A 26665-nucleotide genomic window follows, 5' to 3' on the forward strand; every position below is an offset into this window, starting at 1 on the left:
TTACTTCTGTGGTGACTTTCAGAGGGCTCCACTGACCCCCAAGGTCTGCCCTTTTGCAGAATGCTTGGTATTGACCACCACTTCAGAGAAGCTTTTACCTGAGGGGTGAGGATCACACTTTCATCCAGGGACTCTACCTTTTTGTCCCAGGAGGAAAGGTGGAAGAATTGAAGGTCTCTTGAGTGTAACTGCACCCAAACCACTGCTGGAATGCTGGCTGACATGAGCTCCAGGACTCCCAGGATCTCTCTCCTGGAGCACGAGGGGGCGATCATCAGCCCTTTTACCGAAGAGACTGCCTTTTCCACCTTTTCCCTTGGAAAGAAAAGACTTTGTACCGTGAGTCTATCCGGTACCATAAATAGGTCTGAACCTGCGACGGCTCCAGGGATGACTTTTCCATGCTGACCAACCAGCCTAGCGTCTGTAGGACTGTTAACACCTTCTGGGTGTTTGATCTCACCTGGTCTGCTGACGGATCAAAGATCAGTAGATCGTCCAGGTAAGGAATCAATGCTATTCCCTGGAGATGAAGATAGGTCATTGCTTCTGCCAGGATCTTGGTAAAAATCCTTGGACTGACCACTAGACCAAAGGGGAGTGCCCTGAACTGCCAATGTGAGATCCCCTCTCTGGTAACCACTGCAAATCTCAGGAAGGCCAGGAATGAATCGGAAAATGTAAGTAGGCATCCCCGAGATCCAGACTAGTCAAACACATTTTTGAACAGGTTTTTGAGGACTGCATAAATACCTTCCATGGGAAACCTCTTGTACTCTAGGGAACTTGTTTAAGTTTCTGGAGGTTTATCATAAGGTGGTATTTCCCCAAGGGCTTGGGTAACACGAACACGTGGGAATAAAAGCCTTGGTAAAGCAGACTTTCCGGCACGGAAACTATCACTAGTTGTTCCGCTAGTTCTTGAATCCCATTTAAAAGGGCTCTCCTTTTTAGTACATACTTAGGAAGATGTGGTAAAGTCACTACCAGTGGGGGTATTGATGAAAATTCTAGGCGGTAGCCTTCTTGAATGAGGTGAGAAATGTATTGATTGACTGAAATTTTCTCTCATTGGGAAATTAAATGAGACAGTCTGCCCCCCACTTGGACTCTGGAGGCACTTAGTACCTTTTGTGCTTGAGCCTGGAGAGGGGAAGAGCAAGCTACTTTTTTGCATACATCTACCAAAGCCCCACTTCTTATTGGGTTCCTTTTTGGCTCTTTGTTGACTTTGCCCCGGGGGGGGGGGGGCAGGAAAAAATGTCCTATATCTCTCCCCTTTGGGCTTGATAGGAAATGTCTTTCCCTTCTCAGATGATCTGGCCAAAACTTTATCCAGGCCTGGGCCAAACAGTAAGGACCCTTCAAAAGGTAGACCACACAGCTTCACTTTTGAAGTAAAATCGCCTTCCCAAGCTTTTACCCAAATGGATCTCCTAGCTGAATTAATGAGAGCGCCGGTCTTAGCTGAGGCTATCACCGACTCAACCGCTGCATCAGCCAGGTAGGCGACAGCTTTCCCCATAACTGAAAGGGAATACAACACCTCCTGAGACTTGCTTCCTTGTGAAAGGTGTTTTGTAAATTTCTCTGTCCAGAAACCTGCATTCCTAGCTACGCAGGTACAACAAGTGCTGGGGCCATAGTGGGTGAGTTGGCATCCCAGGCTTTTAGCAGAGATTCTGACTTATGGTCCATGGCACCTCTGATCTAACCTGTTTCGTCAAAGGAGAGGTCAGATCTTTTAGTCACCTGAGACAGGGAGGAGTCCCAATTTTGGACTCTTTAGGAATTTCTGCACCTCCTCTTCCTTAAAGGGGAATCACCTTTTCCATGCCTTTGGTCTAACCAAACTTCTTTCAGGAACCTCCTATTCTTGAAAAATTAAATCTTTTAAAGACTGGTGAACAGGAAATGTTTTGGACTGGTTTTTAACCAACCCCTTATACATTTTATCCTGTGCTGAGGTCTCCTTGGGGGGTTCCGGGATTTCTTCCGTGACATAAATAGCTTAAAGGAGAAGTCCCTCCAGATTTTCCAGCCCAAACAGATTTATGTTTAACTTGATCTCCTCTGCCTCACTCCACCTCCACATCAACCTCTTCCCCAGGTTACTACAGAGGTGCGAAAGGACTGGATAGTGGCTAGCGTTTCTTCCTGAACAGATTTAAGGAAATCCTTCATTAGCCCTGAGGCCTCCTTACCAGCCAGCTTGTTAATACACCTATAACAAAAGGGCTTGGTGTGAGATCTAGGCAATCTCTCCCCACAATTATCATACTTCTTAGAGGAGCTAGTGCTAGCGGATACAGGGGGTGCTTTATCAGAGGCCTCTTGGGTTCCACCTGGGGATTCTGCAAGAGAAGAGGAGACAAATAAAACATAACTCTTCCTGCCCCACATTAACTTGGCCACAGTAGCCCGAGAGGGAGAGCATGGGAACTACCAGGGACTAAGCATGACCCTGGTATTACCCCCACAATAAGGAAACAGCACTTATAGGGCCCCAATTTGCTCTTGCCAGCATCCAGCATCTTTCCCTCCTCCTTCTCCATGAGGTTTGTTCTGGCAGGCTTCACGCTTCTAGCAGCTTTCTGGCTCCTGTTAGCTGGAGAGTCTGCCGCCTTACCGCTGTCATGCTGGTCTGGCGTCTTCTCTGCGATTGACTCCCTCTTCCGGGTTGCACTCCGCCTCTACCTAGTACAAACCGTAAGTTTAGGTTTTCAGAACGAGACTTGGAGCACATTGAGTCCTCCCCAGACCGCCGCTATGTTCTGTGGCCAGACTTTCCAGCGTGGTACTGCTGCATGCAGGGGAGGACAGGAGGAGACCCCCACTGTAGAGTGGAAAATAAGCAGAGGGACCACCACAGTTGTTACCAACTGCCTGTGCCACTGAGGCAACCTTTGAGAAGCCCAGAAAAGGCGTGCAGGAGGAGTGCAGCCCTCACCGATGTTCCTGAACCTGCCTCACAGGGTGACCATCTGACTCCGTTTTCAGGTCAGAGAAAAAAACAAAACAAAGGTTTTGCTGTAGGAGAAACACAATCAATACTGAGGGACAAGGGGAAGGGTGGGGCCTTTTAACAGCTGTGAGCTGATTGGGTTTTCTGTAGGGTGGAGCTTCTCGTCTCATGTGTTGCCATCCTGGAAGGTGAGAGGAGAAACACCACTTTTACACCATTTTTCTGTAACCACAATTCCTATTATTTTGTTCCTTTTCTAACAGAATTGTAGATATAAAAAATGTAAAATAAAACATACCTCCTTGTAGTTGTACATAGCCAAATCAGAAATTGCATGGGCATCTGGCACCCTAAGTCTGGAAAACTCAGGAATACAAATTTCTAAAAAAAGGTTAATCAAGCAGTTGGTGAGAAGACAATAAAATCAAGACATGCACAGCCAGATGCTATAACGACTGCTTGACAGTAAAGTTGATGGATGGTTTCAGGTTTCCATTAATACAGTGGTTCTTAACCTGGGTTCGATTGAACCCCAGGGGTTCGGTGGGTCAGTCTCGAGGGTTCGGCACACCCTCCGCTAGTACCACTTCGCTGTCAGGGATTATTTCTCCAGTTTCGGGCATTTCCTTCCGCTCCCTCTCCGCGCCGTCATCATGGAAATACATAACATCCAGTGGCGTAGCGTGGGGGGTGCGGGGGGGGGTGTCGGCCGCACCGGGTGCAACATCTGGGGGGGGCGCATCCCCTCCGCAGTGTCATGTCACTCACTCTGTCATGATAGGCTGGCCGCCGCCGCCGCCCGCTGAGTCTGCTCGCACTCGCAGCGCTCTCTGCCCCTGGCTCACTCTCACTGCTGGCTGTGCAGCTCGGCTCTCGGCCGAATCCGATCCAGCCGGAGCCGGCTTTGCCCACTGTGGAGTGGTGGGGGGGGGGTGGAGACAGGCCAGGCATGCGGTGTGGAGAGGGACTGTCTGGGGGAGGGACTAACCCATGCAGCGGCCACCCAGCGCAGCGTGGGAGAGAACCACCAGGCAGCCGCAGCAGCAGAAGAGGAAAACCTAGCCTGTGATTGGGAGTCGGGACACAGGTGAAAAAAGGTAGGACTGGAGTAGTACTGGCTGTACTAGTCTAGTGACTGACTGTCTGACTGACTGTGTGAGAACACTGAGAAGACTATGTAAAGGGGATCTATTTTATGGGGAACCTGGCCTGCTGTAAGGGAGGAGATCTAAATGGGGGACGGGACCTCACCTCACCCTGGCCTGCTGTAAGGGGGGATCTATATGGGGGACATGATCCCCCATATAGATCCCCTCTTACAGTAGGCCAGGGTGAGGTGAGGTCCCTCATATAGATGCCCCCTACAGCAGGCCAGGGTGAGGTTAGGTCACTCTGGGGTCCCCCATATAGATCCCCCCTTACAGCAGGCCAGGGTGAGGTTAGGTCACTCTGGGGTCCCCCATATAGTTCCCCCCCTACAGCAGGCCAGGGTCCGGACCTCACCTCACCCTGTCCTGCTGTAAGGGGGGAGATCTATATGGGGGATGGGACCTCACCTCACCCTGGCCTGCTGTAATGGGGGATCTATATGGGGGACCTGGGATCTATATGGGGGACCTCACCCTGGCCTGCTGTAAGGGGGGATCTATATGGGGCCAGGTCTACCATATAGATCTCCCCCTTACAGCAGGCCAGGGTGAGGTGAGGTCCGGGGTCCCCCATATAGATCCCCCTCACCCTGGCCTACTGTAAAGGGGGTGATCTATATGGGGGAAGGGACCTCAACTCACCCTGGCTTGCTGTAAGGGGGGATACTGGACATAAAAACAAAGAAAAGGAACAGACTTTGTTGCGAAAATGACATGAGAGTGGCACTTGCCAAGATAAAGCCGTGCATTTCTGAACTGGTCTCTAAAAGACAACAGCAGAAGTCACACTAATTTGCAGTAAATATTCATTATGTTTTTGTTTTTGTGTGAAAATCATGTTTTAATGGTTTTGTTCTTTGTTCTTAATGGTTTTGTTCACTTTGTGCACCTATGTATAAATATATACCTAAAATAATATATACCTATGTTTTTGAATTTGAAAAAATCATATTTTATTTTTCCAATTAAGAAGGGTTCGGTGAATGCGCATATGAAACTGGTGGGGTTCAGTACCTCCAACAAGGTTAAAAACCACTGCATTAATATATGTTTGATCATGCAAAATTAATTTCAAAGAGGACTTTGGAAACCGTTGTACAGTTTCAGAAACACAGACAGATAGATTTATCCTACAGTTGCATCTAACATGGCTGTTTTGGATCCAACTATTATATAGGTTTTGGTTCACCAATCATGTCATTGTTGAGACAATTTAATGAAATCCTGGCTAGTGCACATTTCATTATTTTGCCAAATATTAATTAAACGGTTATTTTTTTCTGTGGAAATATTTGGGACTCATTTGATAACATACTTGTAAATATACAGTATGTTACACTTTTCATTGTTTTATTACTCAGGGAATCTCTAAAGCTTACTTATTACAGTGATACCAGACATACAGGTGTTATTTACAATGTACATTACTTGGTCTCTAAGTACATTTTAGAGTACTTTTTTTATTTATTTATTTTAAATACATTCACATATAATTTGTAGAAAACCTGCAAAAATACCATACATTCTACCAAACATGCTTAATTTAAAATAAAAGAAAATGCAATTTTTCATTACTGTTGCAGTCTTCGAGTTACTCATTCTTGAGTTGTTCACGCACTTGAAGGTGATTGAACCCAGTTCAGATTTACTGGGGGTCAGTTTTTTCAATGCTGGCTTTCTGAATCTATATTGTTTTGAGAGGCCCTGACACCAAAAGATTATAAATGCCTACAAAATAACTTCCTAAATATTTGTTAAAGGTGTCGAGCTATTTTTTTGCAAAAAATTATACTTAAGCCATAAAGACAAAGAAAATCCTCACCATGGCCTACCCTATCACTACTCTACCTTACCCCATTAGTCAGTTAACCATAGCACTAAACTATCCTAGGCCCTAACAATCAAAAACGAAATGTTCTTGTAGTTCCCAGAAGATGAAAATCCCTTTATCTGGAAGTTCAGAAGGCAATTTAATGTCCATGTGTCCCCAGCAGGCACTGCTGACTGTGGAATGTCAAGCTGAATCAATCAGTAGGTTAGTAAACCTAGATAAGTCTGGGAAAGGGGGTGCATGTTCCCATTTGTTCAAACTGCTATATCTGTTGGTAGCCAAACATTAACAAAAAAACAAAATATAAATTAAGAAAAATAAACGTTTTTAAACAAACACTCTTTGAATAAAGTAATGTGTAGGGAAAAGATTTTCAAATTAGAAACTGTAGACTTTTAGAGCCAGTTGTCAAATGCCAAAGTCAATGATAATTAGTATTTTATGGGTACATTAAGCTTCTAAAAAAAGAATTATGATATCACTTACCAAAATCATTTTTGTACTGTTCCATTAGCTCAGAAAATACAAGGCAATCTTCAAAACCCTATAAAAACACACAGCCATTGGATACTGACAGTGGTAAGCATCGTTATTTAACCACTTTTTTTTTTTTTTTATATAAAAAATAAATATCAAGCATGTCAAACTATTGTAAATTTAGGAATGTGAAATTAAGTAATAGTCCTAATTTGCTTTGTAGATAGAGCTAACTCACACTTGGTCTGGTCTATTGCTTACACTTATGTGTTCTCTTACTAAAAAATGTTATACGTTGATCTTACAATTTCTGCACACTACAAACACACAGTTTGGCTGTATACCCATTTTGCCAAACTGTTGTTCTTTGGAAATCATTGACAATGTTTATTGATGTGTAAATCCATACCTCCCAACTTTTAACTTCACAATGAAGGACACTTGAGGGAGGAAGTAATCTCTGCCAAAATATAGGTGTGGCCAAACTGTTAAGAGTGGGAGGGGCTTACGGGAGTGTGGTTAAACAAAAGTCGCACAGAGGTCGGCTGGATGGAGAGCAGAGGTTATCAGGGCAGAAGACAGGGGTCAGCAGGGTGGAGGACAGGAATCAGCATAGCAGGGAAGAGGGGGCTGTAGGGTAGTGTAGGGGGGGGGGGTTAGCAAGGCAGAGAAGAAGGGTCACAAGAGCAGAGGACAGGGATCAGCATGACAGAGGATAAAGGGTCAGTAGGGCAGGGTAAAAGGGGTCAGCAGGATGGAGGATATCGAGTCAGTAGGGCAGGGTACAGCGGTCAGCTGGACAGAAGACGGGGGATCAGTAGGGCAGGGTACAGGGGTCTGCAGGATGGAAGACAGGGGTCAGTAGGGTAGGATACAGGGGTCAGCAGGATGAAGGAAAGGAGTCAGCAGAACGGAGGACAGGAGTCAGTAGAGCAGGGTACAGGGAGCCAAATCCCCCCCCCCATTCCTCCTCTTAACCAAAATTCCCCCTCCCCTTTTGGCACAAATCCCCTCTTCCCCCCTAGCAACCTCTCCCTCAGTCAATCTTTACCTTTACCCTTACACCCCTCAATCTTTTCCCCTTACACTCTATACACTTCCCAATGACTGCCTCCCTCCACCTCTCAGTCACATAGGACCCCCCATCCAGGTACCTTTAGGCTAACAGCAGGTAGCTCCAGGGATTTGTAGGTGGGGCTCATGGACAAGGAGGTGAGCGGGATTAGAGTGAGGGTGCTGGCCAGTCACATGAGCCTGGTGGGTCCTGTCTGGAACTGCACAGGTGTCTGGGGGGGGGGGGGCATGTCTGTGGCCTCTTTTGGGCATCAGAGCAGCCTGGGCCAATTGCCACCCTGCCCCCTGACCCAGGCCACCCCTGCCATGATTTCTCCCCACTTTCTCCTCCTGAAAGCATTCCAGCCAAAGAGGAGGAGGAGGAGGAGGCAGGTTCAGCTACAAGCCGCTGTGAGTTGTTTATGTGTGAGGCATCCCACCGTTGGCTGCCTGTTATTTACACAGCTGTGTTTGCAGCATGCAGGGCGCCAGACATCCCGCACAAGCCGCAAGGCATGTGTTACTGGGGCCCATGCTAGTTCCAGTACTTGGCTACACTCTTGGACAAAGCCTTCATAAGTCAGGACTTGCATCAAGTCCCGGGACTGTTAGGAGGTATGTTAAATGCTTTATTAGGTTGATGTGCATGATATCAACTGAATTAAGTGCTGTAAACTTTCAAGGTTAGTGGAGGCAGTTTTAAATGCAATGACTGTGGAACACAAAAACAAGGTGGGACAAAAAATTTTGCAATTATGCTCTAATAAGGGTTGCTCTCTTGTGTAGGTAATTTGTAAAAGAAAAATAAGTGAACCTGTAAAAAATAAATAAATAAAAAAGTGCAGGTAGCAACCGCAACTATTGCAATCGACCAGTACTGCTGCTACAGAAATGCTTTAATCTGGTTGCTGGAGTCTTATCCTGGTTCACACATATGCAGGTTGTGTTTGGATATTCCATGTGCATTTTGCATTTTTCAACATACGTTTTTGATCCATTTCCATTCCCATCCAAGTCGATGGTACCAAAAACCTGGAAAAAGTCCCCGACCCTTCCAATAAAATGCATAGATGTGAACGTGACCCATAGGAAACCATGTTAAATGGACTGTAGTGTGTTTATGCAAAACTAAAAATGCACTAAAAAAATGCAAAGGTGTGGACCAGGCCTTAGTCTGACAGACGTTTTACTTCATTGTAAATCACCGGTCACCGCAAGGACACACAGATATGTGTCCCATTCACACTGCAATGCAGCCTAGACATACTGCATTTTATCTCAGCGCACCATACCGAATCGCACAAAACTGTAAAGCGCCCAGTGCATCACACTGCTGTTCAGCACCATGAATGAACTGCCATGTGCTACCTGCGCTTTTTTTTACAGCTCCGCTTATTTATTTTTTTTTTTTTACAAATTACCTACAAAAGAGAGCAATATTTATTAAAGCATAATTGTATATTTTTGTCTCACCTTGCTTTTGTGTTCCAAATTTTTGGATAGTAGGTGTGAAACTATGCACATGGTAACTTGAATATGGATGCAGCGCTGGCCCATCCCAGGGAGGCAAGCTCTGAAGGTGGGCTGGGTGACTATTTATTCTGTGGGCAGACTGAGGTCTGGGTTGTATCCCAGAGGGGAGGAGTTCTGGGGGAGGCACGCTGTCTCCCCAGGCACAAGCTGCTTTGAGAAGGCTTCAGGTGGGTGATCTAAGTGGAAGAATGCAGAGAGCTGGTTGCTTTGAAGAAGCTGACTAAGGGGAGCTGTCTGCCATAGATCTGCCTGGCATCACTGGAGGGCACCACTACAAAGATTGGAAGGCAGCATCCATCTGTCCTTGGGCCTTGTGAGCACAGACATTGCTGGATCTTGGGGACCTTGCTCTCTAGCTACCCCTCTGGTACCGAGTTACAGATAGCGGCTGTTGGTCCTGAAGAGCTCTGTCCAGATATTGTCCAGTAAGAAAAGGGGACTTTTCTCTAATTCTTGTACTACTTAAAATGGTTGTAACCCTAAAAACAAATAACATGCCCCTTTAAGGCATGAGCTATATATATATATATATAACAGTGCTTTTGCCATGTCAATTGTCCCTTCTTTATGTTCCACAATACCTGTAGGATCCTGCCAGTTCTGGTCCTCCCCTCTGTAAACTGACCACGTTTATCATGTCTACTGATCTTGGATAGCGTGGTCAGTTAACATGCCTCTGTCATTCAGCTATTTCCTCAGCATCTCTCCCTCCCACACTCCCTGTCTCTTCCATAGTCTGTAAGAGCTGATCTCCTCCCTGCACCTCCTCTCCTCATGCCTGTGGAATTCTATTCCCTGCAGCTGCTCCAGTGCTTTTAAAGTAAAGAAACATGTATTAATTACTTTGATCCTCTCTGCTGTAGGTCCCTGTTCAGTACAGTGTGTGTGTTTTCCTAAAATTATCATACTAAATACCTTACCAGACACGTGACCTCCCTCTGCTGGTTTGCATTCATCTGTGGGAAATCTCAGCCCCTGCCACTGTACTCACTTACTTGGGAAGAGAAGCAGGGGGGGGGGGGGGGGTCACATGACAGGGCAGCAGGTCTATGCAAACAAATAAAAATAAAAACACACTGTACTGAACAGTGGCCCAAAACAGAGAATCAAAGTCATAAATGTGACTTCACAAACACTTTAAGCAAGAAAGGAAGATTAAGTCCTCAGCATACATAGTTCTCAATTTTGGGGTAACCCACCACTACCCTCATCCCTATAACAAGTTCTCCAAAATTAAACACAAAAGCAACATCCCCCTAGACTGGTCTTTGAAGAAATTAAAGAAAATGTGATGTGCACCTGGCTATGAAAATGACTATGTGCCTGGTTGAGGGGCTGAAGTTGGGAAGACCTGGGCAAACACCCTGTGGCTCCTACGGGAGTAGCGCTACACATAAATAAATATTAGAAATAAATTACTTGAATTTTGAACTTACAGCATTCATTCCTTGTCCATAGAATGGCACCACTGCATGTGCTGCATCTCCCATTAGAACACATTTATTATCCAAGCAAAAGGATGAACACTTTACTGAGATCAAAGCTTGGGGTGGCAGCAAGAAAAAGTCTTTTTTCAGTTTGTCCCTTAGGAAAGAAAGTGTTAGAATATAAAACATTAAAAAAAGTAGACCACTTCACAGCATTAAAAGAAAACGCCACTTTTTCTAAAAATAAAAATATAACAGCTATAACTGCTACACAAGCTATCTTGTAATGGTTTTATTTTGTAGCACAATTTATAAAATTAGCTTTCCATGTCAGTATGGAGGCAAGGATGACCCAAGGCCCCTTTCACATCAGGGAAAAGCTGTTCTGATCAGAGCAGAGCTCACAGATCCCTTCTGATCAGAGCAGAGTGAGCAGATGACGCATCTGTTTTTCGCTCAGTTTCTGTAGAGCGGACACTGACAGTGCCCACTCTGCTGTATGGGCGGCCAGGAGTAAACAAACTCTGCTATCCGTTTACACCCGGCTACCCTCGATCTTCTCCAACTAAATGGCAGAGAACAGAGTCTTCTTTAAATTTTTTTTTTTTTTTAGAAGGGTGTAAAAAAGGCACACAAATCAGTTTACACCTGCCTGCCTATAGGGATAAATGGACGTTCTTATCAGGTCCAACTGAAAAATTGACAGATGGAACTGATTACAAAGCCCACAACAGAGAAAGGTGTAAAAACAAGTGCGCTAAAAGGTTTGTTAAAATATTTGCAATGTAAAAAGTTCATCTGAAACAAAGCTGCTAAGTTTCCTTTCCTGACCTATTCATGACTGTACATATTTCGTAAGTCCCCTCCCTCCGTACAGTATATGATGCTATTGTGTGAATCGGGAAATCTCTATCTATAGGAATTTTCTATGTACCTCAGAAAACATTAGCCCAACACAATAAGGACCTTAACCTGTTCACATCAATGGACCATGTTGTTATACTCACAACACTTTGTAATGGTGCTGACATGATACCATGTGAAAACTTTGCAATTGTTGCTCACCCTGTTTTGTCTAGTATTGGATGTCTATGAGAAATTGCAGCAGTGCTGTAATACTATGCAAAAAAAACCACAGGTTAACCACTTCTGGACCGGAAGATTTTCCCCCTTAATGACCAGGCCAGATTTTGCGATTCGGCACTGCCTTCATTTAGCAGACAATTGCACGGTTGTGCTACGCTGTACCCAAATAAAATTTATGTCCCCCCCCCCCCCCGCAAATAGAGCTTTTATTTGGTGGTATTTGATCACCTCTGCAATTTTTATTTTTTGCGTTATAACCAAAAAAAGACAATTCTGGAAAAAAAAACAATATTTTTCACTATCTGCTATATAACATTCCCAAAAAAAAATTTAAAAAATCAAAATTTTTTTAACATTTTAGGCCAATTTGTTTTCTGCTACATATTTTTGGTAAAAAAACAAAAACCGCAGTAGGCGTATTTTGATTGGTTTGCGCAAAAGTTATCATGTCTACTAACTACGGGAAATATTTATGTCATTTTTATTGTTTTGTTTTTTTTTTTTACTAGTAATTGCGGCGATCTGTGATTTTTAGTGGGACTGTGACATTGCGGACAGATTGGACCCCTAAATGACATTTTTTACACTTTTGGGGGGACCAGTGACATTACTACAGTAATCAGTGCTAAAAATATGCACTGTTACTGTTATAATGACACTGGCAGGGAAGGGGTTAATGTGGGTGATCAAGGGGTTAAATGTGTACCTAGGGGCGTGTTTCTAACTGTATGGTGGTTGGGCTTGTGAAATGGTCACAGAGACCTGTGATCCTATACAGAAGGATCACAGGAGCTCTATGACCATTCCAGGGAGAAGAACGGTCAGCTGTGTTTACAACAGCTGACTGTTCTTCTCTCTCAGTGGGGAGCGATCGTGGGTGTCAGGCAGCAATCGGAGCCGCCAGCCCCGTGCATCGAATTCCCAGCTGCCAAGTGGGGGCAGGAGCGCGCCGCAGGTGGCGTGCGCTCGCTCCCTAGCTGCAGGCACATGACCAACATAGCCCTACATCATTTCGTGCAGGAGGCTCAGCCTGCCACAGTAAATATGCGGTGGGCGGTCCGGGAGCGGTTAAGAATTATGCACAGCCGTTTTTACCTTTGTGGAGGAAATACCTATACGAACACAAATACATGTATTTGTAAGATATACTTTGCAATTTAAAGGTATATTCAATGAAATATTTACTCTCCAATTAATTCCACAGAGTCTGGAAAATATGTCTTGAAGAAGTGTAGCACTTGATCCTCTGTGCGGAGCTTTTCAAAGTCTTCATATGGCATGAAGAGTGTACAAGTAAATGTTTTATCCTGAAAATGTAACAATAATTAAAAAAAAGATTGTGGAATGAAAATACAAAAGACTATCTGTACTAAAGCATATATGTGTGTGTAGTACTGTATACTCAAGCAGCGTTAATCAAAACAGTACCTATCAGTTTTAATCCACAAACTGAATGGCCTCAAGCAGGAAGGCTCTCTCCTTAGAAAACCCGGCATGTTTTACAAAATGGAGTGTCATTGAAACTCCAAGTATTACATTTTATTGACAAAAATCATATAAATATTTAAAAACATTTTAAACCTATTCTTAAAAAGGAGAAAATGCAGAATTGTAAACTAAGATGGAAATCAACCACTTTAGGACCGGAGGATTTTCCTGCTTTACGTCCTTTTTGTCCCACAAACAGAGCTTTCTTTTGGTGGTATTTGATCACCTCTGCGCTTTTCATTTTTTGAGATATTAATAAAAAAAGAGCGACAAATTTGAAAAAATAATAATATTTTTTTATTTTGACAGTTAAAAAATATCCAATATATTACATTTTTGGCATATATTTAGGCCAAAATGTATTTAGCTATATGTCTTTGACAAAAAAATTCTCAATGGGCGTATTCTTAACCACTTTAAGACCAGAAGATTTTACCCCATTCCTGACCAGGCCATATTTTGCGATTCGGCACTGCGTTACTTTAACGGACAATTGCGCGGTCGTGCAACGCTGTGCCCAAATTAAATTGATGTCCTTTTTTTCCCACAAGTAGAGCTTTCTTTTAGTGGTATTTGATTACCTGTGCGATTTTTACTTTTTGCACTATAAACAAAAAAAGAGCGACGATTTTGAAAAAATAACAATATTTTTCACATTTTTTTATATGAAATTCCCGCCGCCCACAAGGGGAGGAATCCAGCGACGTAGGTCTATGTCGCTGGACGATAACGAGCCACTTTGCCGCAGTAAGCTCAATGTGAGCAGTCAGCAAGTGGTTAAAATGATCAAAATAGGAAAAGGTGTGTGTTCGTATATATGTACATACAGTATGTATGTCACTACTATTTCTATAACCCTGTATATTGAACACGCTAAGATGCCAATCTAAAAGGTTTTTTAAAACATCGAAACCATTACCAATTGTGGAAGGGCGTTTGACATCATTATGGCTCTAACAGTAAAGAATCCTTTATGCATTTTAAATTTAAACTGTTTGCAGTCCAGCTTTAATGAGTGGCCACAAATATTTTTACGTGACCTGAGACTGAATAGTTTTCTCCCTATGCTAGAATCACCATTTAGACATTTCTGTATTGCAATCATATCTCCTTTTAAGAGTCTCATCTCCAAGGACAAAAAGTTTATTGTTTGTAGTGGTTCCTAATAACTGATGTCTTCCAGTCCCCTTATTAGCATTTTTGCCCTTGTCTGGACTCTCTCCAGTTCCTGCACATTCTTCCTGAGGACTGGTGACCAGAACATACAGTATTTGTCAGGTATGGGCTCATATGGGTGCCACTAAATTTGCTGCACTTTTAAGCATCTTTTCGCTTGCTTTCTGGCCCATTTACACCCTTGAAGGTTAATTGTGGTGCATTTAACATACGTCTGTGGTTGTAAACCTCAAACATGAAATATGAACAAAGCATATCGTCTATAGCATGTACTTGTCTCAATTAGGAACACCAAGTGTAAATTTCTGTCTGTTGACAGCAGTGGCGGCAGGTGAAGTTTTAAGATGGGGGGGCGCAAGACCCCGCCCTTCCATTTTGACCTCTCCCATTTCTCAGAAGCCCCACCCCTTATAGACTCCACCCATTTTTGTCCCCTGTATTTTGCTTGCGTGAACCAATTCTCCCAATATATCACATATTAAGGGGTCCATCAGTACTAGTATATCCCATAATAGGGAACAGGGGCCCTATTATGGGATGTACTGCGAGAGACATCCTATTATGGGATACATGGACTGAGAGTGGCACAAACCCCACAGTACAGACCCCCCCAGCACAAACCTCACAGTACAGACCCCCCCAGCACAAACCCCTCAGGCACAAACCCCGCACAAACAACTCAAGCACAAACCCCACAGTACAGGCCCCTAGCACAAACCCCACAGTACATGCCCCCTTCAATATAGTGACCAGTATAAATGCCCCCTTTCAATGTAGTGACCAGCATACATGTCCCCAATGCAGTGACCAGTATACATGTCCCCAATGCAGAGCTATGCATGCGTGCCTCCAATGCAGTGACCACCAGTGTACATGTCCCCAATGCAGAGATATGCGTGCGTGCCTCCAATGGAGTGACCACCAGCGTACATGTCCCCAATGCAGAGCTATGCGTGCGTGCCTCCAGTGCAGCCAGTGACCACCAGTATACGCCCCCCCAATGCAGAGCTATGCGTGCGTGCCTCCAATACAGCCATTGACCACTAGTATACATGTCCCCCAATGCAGAGCTATACGTGCGTGCCTCCAATGCAGCCAGTGACCACCAGTATATGTCCCCCAATGCCGAGCTATGCGTGCGTGCCTCCAATGCAGCCAGTGACCACCAGTATACGTCCCCCAATGCAGAGCTATGCGTGCGTGCCTCCAATGCAGCCAGTGACCACCAGTATACGTCCCCCAATGCAGAGCTATGCGTGCGTGCCTCCAGTGCAGCCAGTGACCATCAGTATATGTCCCCCAATGCAGAGCTATGCGTGCGTGCCTCCAATGCAGCCAGTGACCACCAGTATACGTCCCCCAATGCCGAGCTATGCGTGCGTGCCTCCAATGCAGCCAGTGACCACCAGTATACGTCCCCCAATGCAGAGCTATGCGTGCGTGCCTCCAATGCAGCCAGTGACCACCAGTATACGCCCCCCAATGCAGAGCTATGCGTGCGTGCCTCCAATGCAGCCAGTGACCCCCAGTATACATGTCCCCCAATGCAGAGCTATGCGTGCGTGCCTCCAATGCAGCCAGTGACCACCAGTATACGTCCTCCAATGCAGCCAGTGACCACCAGTATACGTCCCCCAATGCAGAGCTATGCGTGCGTGCCTCCAATGCAGCCAGTGACCACCAGTATACGTCCCCCAATGCAGAGCTATGCGTGCGTGCCCGACAGAGCAGTGCACTTACCTGGAGGCTGGAGCCCTGTGAGTCACGGCGGCTTCTCCCTCTCCTCTTCTCCAGTCTCCTCTGCGCTCCGCTCTCTGCAATGCCGGTCCACGCGACGTCAGCGGGGTCAGAATGGGGCCATGGGATGTCCTGGATGATGCTTGGTCCAGGCTGTAGACTGGACCAATCACAGCCAGGATATCAGGAAAGTGGGGGTGCCCAAGCGCAATGACTTGCGATCAGGTTACGCCCCCAGAAGGCAGCCAATCGGTGCCTCTTCTGGGTCGTAAACCCCACCCCCCCATAGCCACCACATAGGCCGGTGTAGCGGCGAACACAATTTTTTTTCAAAACTTTATTTGTTCATTTTGTAATTTTTTTTTCAAAACTTTATTTGTTCGTTTTGTAATTATTTTTTTTTCTTTTTTTTAGGGGTAGGGGGGGGCGGCGCCCTGGCGCCCCCTATGCACGGGCCACCACTGGTTGACAGGGGAGGGATCTCAAGCACAAGCTTGTGACTGAAAGCCTTAGCTCCGTTCCTATGTGCTGTGTAAAGGGGGGGTGGTGTTCCCTTCCCTCCATCGGCTCTCAGAGATCTCTTCATTGAGCTCTGCAGAGTGTACCATGAGTTCTCTGTCCCCTTTGACAGCTCAAATAAGCTGTAGAAAATCTTAACTTTGAAGATATGTAGAGAAGAGAAGATTGCGGATAAACAGGTACAATTTATGTAGGAGTATTGATTTATTCTCTGTGTATCACCTGCGGCTTGTCACTTCACAGGGTATATGTAAGGTAAGGGTTTATGACCACTTTAATGCATGTTAAATTGCATGTTAGCATATGATGCATTAAGGTAGTCCATTAATTTGAAAAAGCTGTCTAACTCTCCACAGCAGATCACAGAGTGAGTCTGTAGCATTTTTTCCAGTGCAGCTCACAGCAGCGTACAATAGTCCTTGCTATGCAGGCGTGCTAGGGAAGTGTGTTGCTGGGCCTTAAGGAATAAATGCTCCACATCACACTAACATGCGCTACCATGCCTTACTGTACTGGTGTGAATTTGCACCAAGTGTTCTGTAACTTACGAAACACGGCAGCTCTAAAATGCAACAGTAAAAATTGGACGGGTTTACTTCAAAAGTACAAAATTATGTAGACTTAGAAATTTAGCAGCCTAGCACAAGGTTGGATATCAAGTGGATAGATGCCTGCTTTTAAATAACATAGAATGAACTGTTCTAATCTATTCAGGCAGATTTTTTTTTTTGCTGGTTCGGTCACTTGATTAAAGTGGTTCTAAAAGTTTTGATACCTTAATGAATTCTGTGCATTCTGTGCATTAAAAGTAAAAACCTTCTGCATGCAGCTCTCCCCCCGCCCCCACAATACTTACCTGAGCCCAATCTCAATCCAGGGATGTGCACAAGAGGAGCTGCTCTCTCTCTCCCCATTTGATGGAGATAAAGCAGTGGGTTGTTGGCTCCTGCTGCTCTCAATCACAGCTAGTGAGAGAGCAGGGGTGCGTCAATGGACACACAATGCTGGCTCAGGAGTAGCCACACACCAGAGCAAACAGCTTACTATGGGGGCACTCAGCAGGTGGGTAAAACATGTTTGAAATTTAAAAAAATGTCTTTAGAATCCCTTTAAGACTATGTGTGCTGGAAGTGCCCAAAAAAAGAATTTAGGTACCAGTACTTTGGAAAAAATAAATACATAAATAAATGACTGTCAGCAAACACATTTCATGGGTCTGAAACTGAACTTAAGCATCATGGACTGCAAAAGAATGAAATGAAAACCATTTAGCAAGATATGCCTAAAGATTTCTACAAAAAATAAACCTAAAAATAACCTATAATGCATTTTCGTTTTTTACCCATCAGATGCGTGCATAATAAATAGAGAGATTATTAGAAATGGATGGGCAAATCTCATTGAATCTTGTGGAGGAATTTGTTGAGCTAATATTTACTGGGCTAATTTCAATTTTGATAAATACAACCCGACTACCCAATCTGTTTCAAATTCCTAAAGTCCTCCATAATATTGTTGTACAATTTCAGAAAGAAACGTGAAGAATCATTACTGAGGTGCAACGCTTTCTGCAAGGGAAGCATTCTCAGTGTGCATGGAGTGAAATGTAGGAATTTCAACAAAAGAAAATGTAAATCGTGTTCCTATAGACCAGTTACATTGTCATTGTTCCAACATAAAATAAAAGCAAGCATCTGGCAATGTGAAAATAAACCGCTTCTATCAGACAGAAGACCCATCAAACGTACTTAAAGCAAAACACCAGTTCAAACATTTGGCTTTTTTGACCTAAAGGTCCATGCCGGTTTTAATGCTGCTACTGTACTATTGGTGAGATTGTCCCTCTGTCCCTGTGGTAGCTAAGGCAGGAAGTGCACAAAAGCTCTCCAACACAGACAAAGGCTTTTTGTTATTAAAGTGCTTTCTGTGTCCATGTTGGGGAGACTCCCTAATGTTTGGTTATCAATCTTATTAAAAGCCTATGCAGCAATGAAAACATGGCCAAAGTCATAATGATTAACAGAAATAATCAAATCCAAAATAGATTTTGACTGGACATTGGTTCTAAAGGTAGATTGGCTTTAAAGGTAATCTAATTTAACATCTCATATACATAAAAAAAAAAAGGATTTACATACCAAATTAGGAAGTGCGATCATCATAAATGTATTTCTTGGCCATATGTGCAAGTAATTAGGCTCTATAGCAAACTTGGAAGAAAAAAAGAAAAAGTGAAACAGTTAGACAGTAAGGTCTATAAATGAGTTCATTTCCATACTTTTCCGTCTAGTACTCAAAAGACTATTCTTCAATCTTCATCTGAAAGTATAATTTTACAGTTTGATGTTACCTATTAGAAACATGCAGCTTTCCAGTTGGCTTATTTTGAGTTAAATGATCTATGCTGTCTTGATTTAAAAGTGGAAGTCCAGGCTAGGACTAACTTGTCTTAAAACTGCTCCCAACTCCCCCCCCCCCCCCTTCCCTCCTTCTAACAGCTATAGGCCTGTACTGTGACGTCACTTATAGACTTACTATGGGGCACCCATTTCCGGTTGTCCCTCTTCCCTGAAGTTGGCTGCTAAGGAAGTCATGTAACCAGACCAAAGCTCCCCAAGAAAATCTAAGTACAAGTATCTTCCTTCTAGAGGGTAGCTAGTATGGATGGCTAGTATGACAGTTTTAGGCTTAGTTCAAGCCTGGAATCCCATTTTAACTACATTTTTTCTTCTACTGCCCCTGTCTTCCATAGGGATCAGAGCTAAAGCAGTGGATGGTAAGTAGTTAAATTTCCTGTTGTGTTATGGGAGGATTTAGGATTCTTGTTGCATGCTCCTGCCACTGTCAGACCTGAGGGACAGTGCTAAGCAAGACATGCTGTCGTAGGAATGGCTGGCCTCTCCCTCCACAGGCAAAGCTTAGACACGAAAGAAGCTGTGTCACCACATAATGCTGGGGGCAAGAAAAAAAATAAAAAGGAAGGAAGAAGAAGGTCATAGTACTGTCTCTCTTCAGTCTGAAGTAGTTGATAGGGAAATTGCATTTTTCTTATTCCTTTATTAGGGTTGGCCTCACAAATATTTAATAAAGCTTCTAATATCTTGGTTATTTTATTAACTTTTAGTGGACTCATGTCATTGGAATGTTATTGTTAACTGATGACCAAGTCCTTGAGAGTCATATTGCAAAGGGAGTTAGCTTGGACATTGTCTTTTCCTTACATTCAAGGCCTATAAACCATATCCAAATCCATATCAGGTCAGTATTGTAAGCCATAGCACATTCAGAAAGTGTAGGAAATGTATCAGATACTTAGCTGGCTTATTGGAGATGCATTTAGGTGATTTTTGTTTTGTAGCCCATGATTGGACACCGGATCACGATTTTGTTTTTGTTCAGTAAATTTGAGACTGATTTACAAATGAAACTGTTGTATCTTCAGAAAGTCTCAATTTGTGATAATAAGAGCATTGGTCTCTGGACTGTTGAAGTTTCAGAGCAACGAGAGTTTTTGAATTTCTAAAACGATGAGCTGACCGCTCAGATTGATACTGCAGTAATGTAAAGAGGTGTGTATGTCCAAATTGTTCATAGCTAGCTAATGTTGACAGGGGAGGGCTGGCAGCCTTAGGCCTGGGGGACAAGTCCAGTCAAGTGGCCCTCTGACATCCTAAGTCTCCCGCAGCAGCCGGGAGATTGCACGGCACTAGCAGGAGTCCGTGAGCCGTGGCCAAAGAGACTACCGCAAATCGCAGGAGACTTGGGATGTCTTGGACAGATGCCTCAAGCTAGTATAGAATGTAAACATTCAAATTAGCTAAACAAGGTTGTACAAGGGCATTTATTCCAACTTTGGGACTTGAGAATGAGGGACAACTAGGGTAAGAAAAGACATGTGGAGCACACTGTGGTGAAAATGCACTTAATATTGAGCTGTCTTTGAAGGAGCATGGGTTAACCAGAGTTAAAGCCTACACATAGTATAAATACTTACCCTCCGAAAGGTTTTACCCCTTGATGACCAGGCCATTTTTTTCAGATTCAGAATTGCGCTACTTTGAATGACAATTGCGCGGTCATATAACACTGTACACAAATTACATTTATATCATTTTTTTTTTACACAAATAGTTTTCTTTTGGTGGAATTCGATCACCACTGTTTTTTTTTTTTTTGTAAGATCTACATAAAAAAACACCGAAAATTTTGAAATTAAAAAAATATTTTCTACTTTCTGCTAGAAAAAAAATATCCAATTAAAAATGTTTAAAAAAAATCAAATGTCTTCATGAATTTAGGCCAAAATGTATTCGGCTACATACCAAACTAGTGAAATAGCCACCCACTCCGAAAATTCTTTTGAATCCTAAATAGCGCAAAAAAGCTCTATAAACAGAAAAAGAGCGACAATTTTGAAAACAAAAATCAAAATTGTTGAATTTCTGCTATAAAACATTCCCAATAAAAAAAATTTAAAAAATAAAACTTTTCATCAATTTAGATCAGTATGTATTCTGCTAAATTCTTGGTAAAAAGTGTATATTGATCAATTTGTGCATATTTTATTGTGTCTACAAACTATGGGGTACATTTATGTTTTATTTTTTTATTTTTTATTGTTTTTACTAGTGATCAGTGCTTTTTAGTGGGACTGCGACATTGCGACAGACAAATCTGACACAAAGTGACACTTTTTGGGGACCAGTGACACTAATACAGTGATCAGTGCTAAAAAATGCACTGCTACTGTATAAATGACAATAGCAGGAAAGAGGTTAATACTAGGGGTGATCAAGGGGTTAAGTTTGCTCCTAGGAAATGCTTTCTTACTGTGTGGGGGATGGATGTACTAGAGAAAAAAAAAAGATCTGTGTTTCAGCTTCAGCTTTCAGCTTAGCTGAAACACCAGATCTCCATCTTCTTGTGACAGAACAGCCATCTGCCTTGTTTATAAAGCCAGACCGCCGTTCTGTCATTTTCCTGCATTATCGCAGGTAACATGCTGATTGGCTCCTGCTGTGTCGCGCCCCCTAGAACCCATGCACAAAATCACGCACCAGTATGTGATTTTGCGCAGCCAGGCCGCCCTGCCACACTATATATGCGGTGGGCGGTCTGGAAGTGGTTAAGCTGGAAGAGTGGGTCCTATAGTCCTTCACTAGTTGGGGGATCGGGGGTGTGTAAAACATGCTGAGCTCTGAGGGGCTTATGCTGGGACCTGTAGTCCTTCACTTTTGGGGGGGGTTAAAAAAGCAAAAGCAAAGGACTACACGTCCCAGCATGAACCCTGGCTGAGATCTAATCATGTGACCTCCTCCTTTGCGGCCAGCTTACGCTCCCGTGACACAAGGGGGAGCCCTAGGGGACCTCAGGGACAGTGGCGGCTGGTGCTCAAAAATTTTTTTTGGGGGGGGGGGGGCGCCCCCTTTCAATGTAGTGACCAGCATACATTCCCCCTTTCAATGTAGTGACCAGCATACATGCCCCCTTAGACTGCAGTGACCAGTGTACACGCCCCCTTAGAATGTAGTGACCAGCGTACATGCCCACTTAGAATGTAGTGGCCAGCGTACATGCCCCCTTAGAATGTAGTGACCAGCGTACATGCTCCCTTAGAATGCAGTGACCAGCATACATGCCCCCTTAGAATGCAGTGACCAGCACACGTGTCCCCTTAGAATGTAGTGACCAGCACACATGTCCCCTTAGAATGTAGTGACCAGCACACATGTTCCCTTAGTATGCAGTGACCAGCACACATGTCCCCTTAGAATGTAGTGACCAGCACACATGTCCCCTTAGTATTCAGTGACCAGCACACATGTCCCCTTAGTATTCAGTGACCAGCACACATGTCCCCTTAGTATGCAGTGACCAGCGTACATGTCCCCTTAATAGGCATTGCTTTGCGGCAAAAAATGCTGTAAAAAATTGCGTGACTTTGAGGTCGCAAAAGTGTGAAAGGGGCCTTCAGTAATTAAGGTATAGTGTGCCTCCTTTCAATGCAGAGAGACCAGCATGCCCCCTTTAAATGCAGAGAGACCAGCGTGCCCCCTTTCAATGTAGTGACCAGCATACATTCCCCCTTTCAATGTAGTGACCAGTGTACACGCCCCCTTAGAATGTAGTGACCAGCGTACATGCCCCCTTAGAATGCAGTGACCAGCATACATGCCCCCTTAGAATGCAGTGACCAGCACACATGCCCCCTTAGAATGCAGTGACCAGCACACATGTCACCTTAGAATGTAGTGACCAGCACACATGTCACCTTAGAATGTAGTGACCAGCACACATGTCCCCTTAGTATGCAGTGACCAGCACACATGTCCCCTTAGTATTCAGTGACCAGCACACATGTCCTCTTAGTATTCAGTGACCAGCACACATGTCCCCTTAGTATGCAGTGACCAGCGTACATGTCCCTTTAGTATGCAGTGACCAGCACACATGTCCCCTTAGTATGCAGTGGCCAGCGTACATGTCCCCTTAGTATGCAGTGACCAGCACACATACAGTATCCCCTTAGTATGCAGTGACCAGCACACATGTCCCCTTAGAATGTAGTGACCAGCACACATGTCCCCTTAGTATGCAGTGACCAGCGTACATGTACCCTTTCAATGCAGAGACCAGTGTGCGTGCGTGCGCTTACCTGGAGCCCTGGAGCAGCTGTGGCGGCACCTTCTCTTCAGTGTCCCGGCGACGGCGGCTTCAATCCCGATTCCCCCGGCTTCTCCATGAGTTCTCCCGCTCCTGCCTCCTCCTCGGCCAATGGCATGTGGTTTGCCTGCGGCCAATCAGGAAGCGCGTATCAGACGCGCTCCCTGATTGGGCAGGAGGAGGATCCGTGTGACAATAGCGAATTTTCATTTGCTATTGTCACCCAATGGGTGGGCTCGGGACGCACTGCTCTGCGCCCCGGGTCCACCCTTGGCATCGCCTCTGGCTCTAATTGGGTGATGGAAAAAAAAAAAACATTGAGCTCCATATGTACATGCGTCCGGCGCCCCTGCATGCAGATTAGGGGGCCGGACGCATGGACAGGGGGTGGCGGTGCCCCTGCGCCCCTACCGAACCGGCCGCCACTGCTCAGGGACCCAATACCTTTACCTGTATAATACAGGTATGAGACAGGTATATAGTGCCAGGAACAGTAAGATATCAATATACAGGCTGTATACAGTGCCAGGGGGTAGCAGAGTACAGGAAAAAATGCTCCACATGTTGTCCACACATGACACTTTTTTTTTTTGGCACTCACTGGCTGCTCTTCTCCAAGTCCCGACCACCTCACCGACACCGCAGCAGGTAACTTGACTCTGGACTGAGACTTGAGAGGTGCTTCGGATGGAGGATCTGCTGTGCTGCTGCACCTGCGGAGTGTCTTGTCTTGAAATCTGGATTGCCATTTTCCACCCGTTGCAGTTTACCAGGCTAGCCCTCTCTTCTGCATCGGCCCCACGTTGGAAGATGGATGGAGGGAGGAGCCAGAGGTGGGTGGGGCCGGGCGGCTGGGGCCAGTAATCGGCGCGGGGGATGAGGAAGATCCTCCTCCACTGACTGCAGCGCTTTGGATGATGGGTCCTCCTCTCTGCTCTGGAGACCGTGACATCACTGGTTGCTAGACGCTAAGTGACTGGTGATCTAGCAACCAGGTCTCCAGAGCAGGGCAGTCGCCGGCCGCGGCCAGTAAGTGATAGTATGAGTGCCTCCATTTTCCCAATGCATACCGACTGACCCAAGAAACTCAGCGGCCTTTTCTCGGGGGGATCAGATCGGCCCGGGGGGAAATTGCCACCCTGCCCCCCTGCCCAGCCCGCCCCTAAATGCTGAGGACATGGTACTTGTATGAACAGATATTAAATGCAAGTTGTATTGTCTATATTAAATGACAATGTTAGCTAAATGAAGACAAAAAGGTAATGCCAAGTATGGCTGATTTGTAAAAATAAGTTTTGCTACTGATGTTTGAGGGTCATCTTGTGTGAGAAAGTATTTGGGACTCGGAGATGAGAAAGCCTGCTTGCATCTCCATATTCCTCACCCTTCCCTTTACATGTTGTGTGTGTCTGAATAAAAAAGGGAGAGAAACTGCAGCAGACAATGCCTGACCTGTGTGAGATTGCAATTGACCCCTCACCCCTCTCCTTCAATGGACAATGTTCCTGCATGCTTGCTTAGGTGAGGAACTCAACCCCCTCCCTTCACATACCTGTGTGTCTGTATGAGGGACAAAGGAGCAATTTGTGTGTTTGTGTAAGAGGAGAGAACTGAAGAGACATTAAAAGATTGTGGCTGTGTAAAGGTTTTTTTTTAACATTTAAGAAATGAGTAATATACTGTTAAATGGGATGTTCAAATGCAGGCAAATGTGAAAAAACTTTGTGAGGTAAAAAGAAAGTGTTTAAATACTTTTCTGAAATAAAATTCTAGTTGAAATTGTTGTTTGTTTTTTTTTTGCCATGTGATTCTAGAATTAAGTTGAATAGTTATAGAAAGCAAGAAAATGCACCACCAAGTGGCGGCCAACTGGATGCATCTAAACTATGTAAATATGCCACATCCTAACATCTAGATTAAAGAATGGGATTGGGAAAACATGGACTTTACTGGCATAGGTATATAAAATATAGTATTTATTGTTGACAGATTAAAATATAAAACAAGTAAATGGCAAACAATTGGCAACACATACAAGGCACTGTATGTATATATATATATATATATATATATATATATATATATATATATATATATATATATCTACTCGCTTCCCGAGGTACACAGCTCACTTCCCCAGGAGAAGCACAGATATAAATAAATATGAAAAAAAAACTAATGCACTCACAACATACCATGCAGGTAAAGAAACAAATTGAGTCTTCACTGTTACATAGCAATATTTGTTTTTTACCTACAAACATGTTGCACTCATTTATACATGTTGCCCTCTGAGGAACGATCCACAGTGGATCACTTTCCAAGGACACATGATAGGAGGTAAGGAGAGGATATGTTAAATACTCACTACCTATTTTAACCCCTTAAAAAAAAAATGAAGAAGATTGGGGGGGGGGGGTTATCGTTGCCTGGCTAAATAGATGGAGGGAACTGAGGTGGAGTTCCTGCAGCAGTGGCAAAGCCAGCCAGGAACACCAGCGTGAATGAGGGTGCCTGGGGCACCTGGGAATGAGGAATGATGGTTGTTCCTCAGGGAAGCCGTTGCCTGGAAGTGATGTCACAAGCTGGTAGAAGTGGTATGTGCCGGGCCTCGAACTGGGGGCAGCGTTGGGATTGGTGGGTGATGTGAGCATGAGAGCACTTTATGATCAGAAGAAGGGGCCCAAAACATGTAATCTGTAGCTGTTGGTTTGCATTCCGATTATACGCTTCTTTGGCTTCAGTGTGCCTTGGATCACCTATGTCTCTGCTATGGTACAGCGCTCTTGCCCATTTGTGTTCCTCTTTATCTCATCGGTTTGGAATAGCAGCGGCCTATTCAGACTGCATTCTCCCCAGCTAGATGGTGGAATATGCGCCTGAACACTTGTGTTTTTAACGATTCATTAAGCTAATGGGTATACAGGCAAAAGTTACATTTTGTAACAAAGATTTCTAATGTAAACAATTACCATAAAAAGTATAGCATGTGGTTTTATTGAACTCTTACCTCTCCATTTTTGGGCACAAAGGTCAATTCTTTATAACCATGAGGAATATATACATGGCTGTAATTGAAACGTGTCCTTTTCATAAATTGCTTTCGTACAACAGAGAAAGCACCATCACATCCGACAACCAAATCTGCATTTGTATTTATAGTATTTTCAAAATCCCTGAAAAAAAAAAGTAGAATACCCTTTCTGTAGAATGTTATATTCTAGTACACAAATAGTATATTATACAATATGATTTCCTGGCAATAGACTATGTGCCTATGGCCAGGGATTTTTCTAAAAAAGTACCCATACCATGTATTCTAATACACTATACTTTTCTGTAGTGTTCCTAGAAGGACCAGAAAACAACCTAAAAAAAATGTTTTATTTTCGCTTAATTTTTCAGCAACCAATGCAAAAAAAGCAACAAACTCTTTTTCCATTACACATTATCAAGTTTGTGCATACCTTATGATGTCAATGGCCAACTCCATATTGGTTAGGCAAATAACCATCTGTTTGTAATTAAATTCGGTTAGTAATTGAATTCTATATAACTATGT

At 44.1% G+C, this 26665-nt stretch overlaps 1 protein-coding gene across 1 annotated transcript in view; it reads right to left on the minus strand.

The window, feature by feature from the left end:
* Window positions 1-26665, minus strand: part of KMO (kynurenine 3-monooxygenase) — a 104811-nt gene that overhangs the window by 17490 nt on the left and 60656 nt on the right. The window contains exons 7-12 of the mRNA XM_082251414.1: window positions 26114-26279; window positions 18579-18650; window positions 12706-12827; window positions 10444-10591; window positions 6431-6488; window positions 3264-3346 (exon numbers count right to left, since the gene is read on the minus strand). Coding sequence (XP_082107540.1) covers window positions 3264-3346; window positions 6431-6488; window positions 10444-10591; window positions 12706-12827; window positions 18579-18650; window positions 26114-26279 — 649 coding nt within the window. The remainder of the gene's footprint in view (window positions 1-3263; window positions 3347-6430; window positions 6489-10443; window positions 10592-12705; window positions 12828-18578; window positions 18651-26113; window positions 26280-26665) is intronic.

Source organism: Pelophylax lessonae (genome assembly GCF_965119305.1).
Source record: "Pelophylax lessonae genome assembly, chromosome: 3".
NCBI lineage: Eukaryota > Metazoa > Chordata > Amphibia > Anura > Ranidae > Pelophylax > Pelophylax lessonae.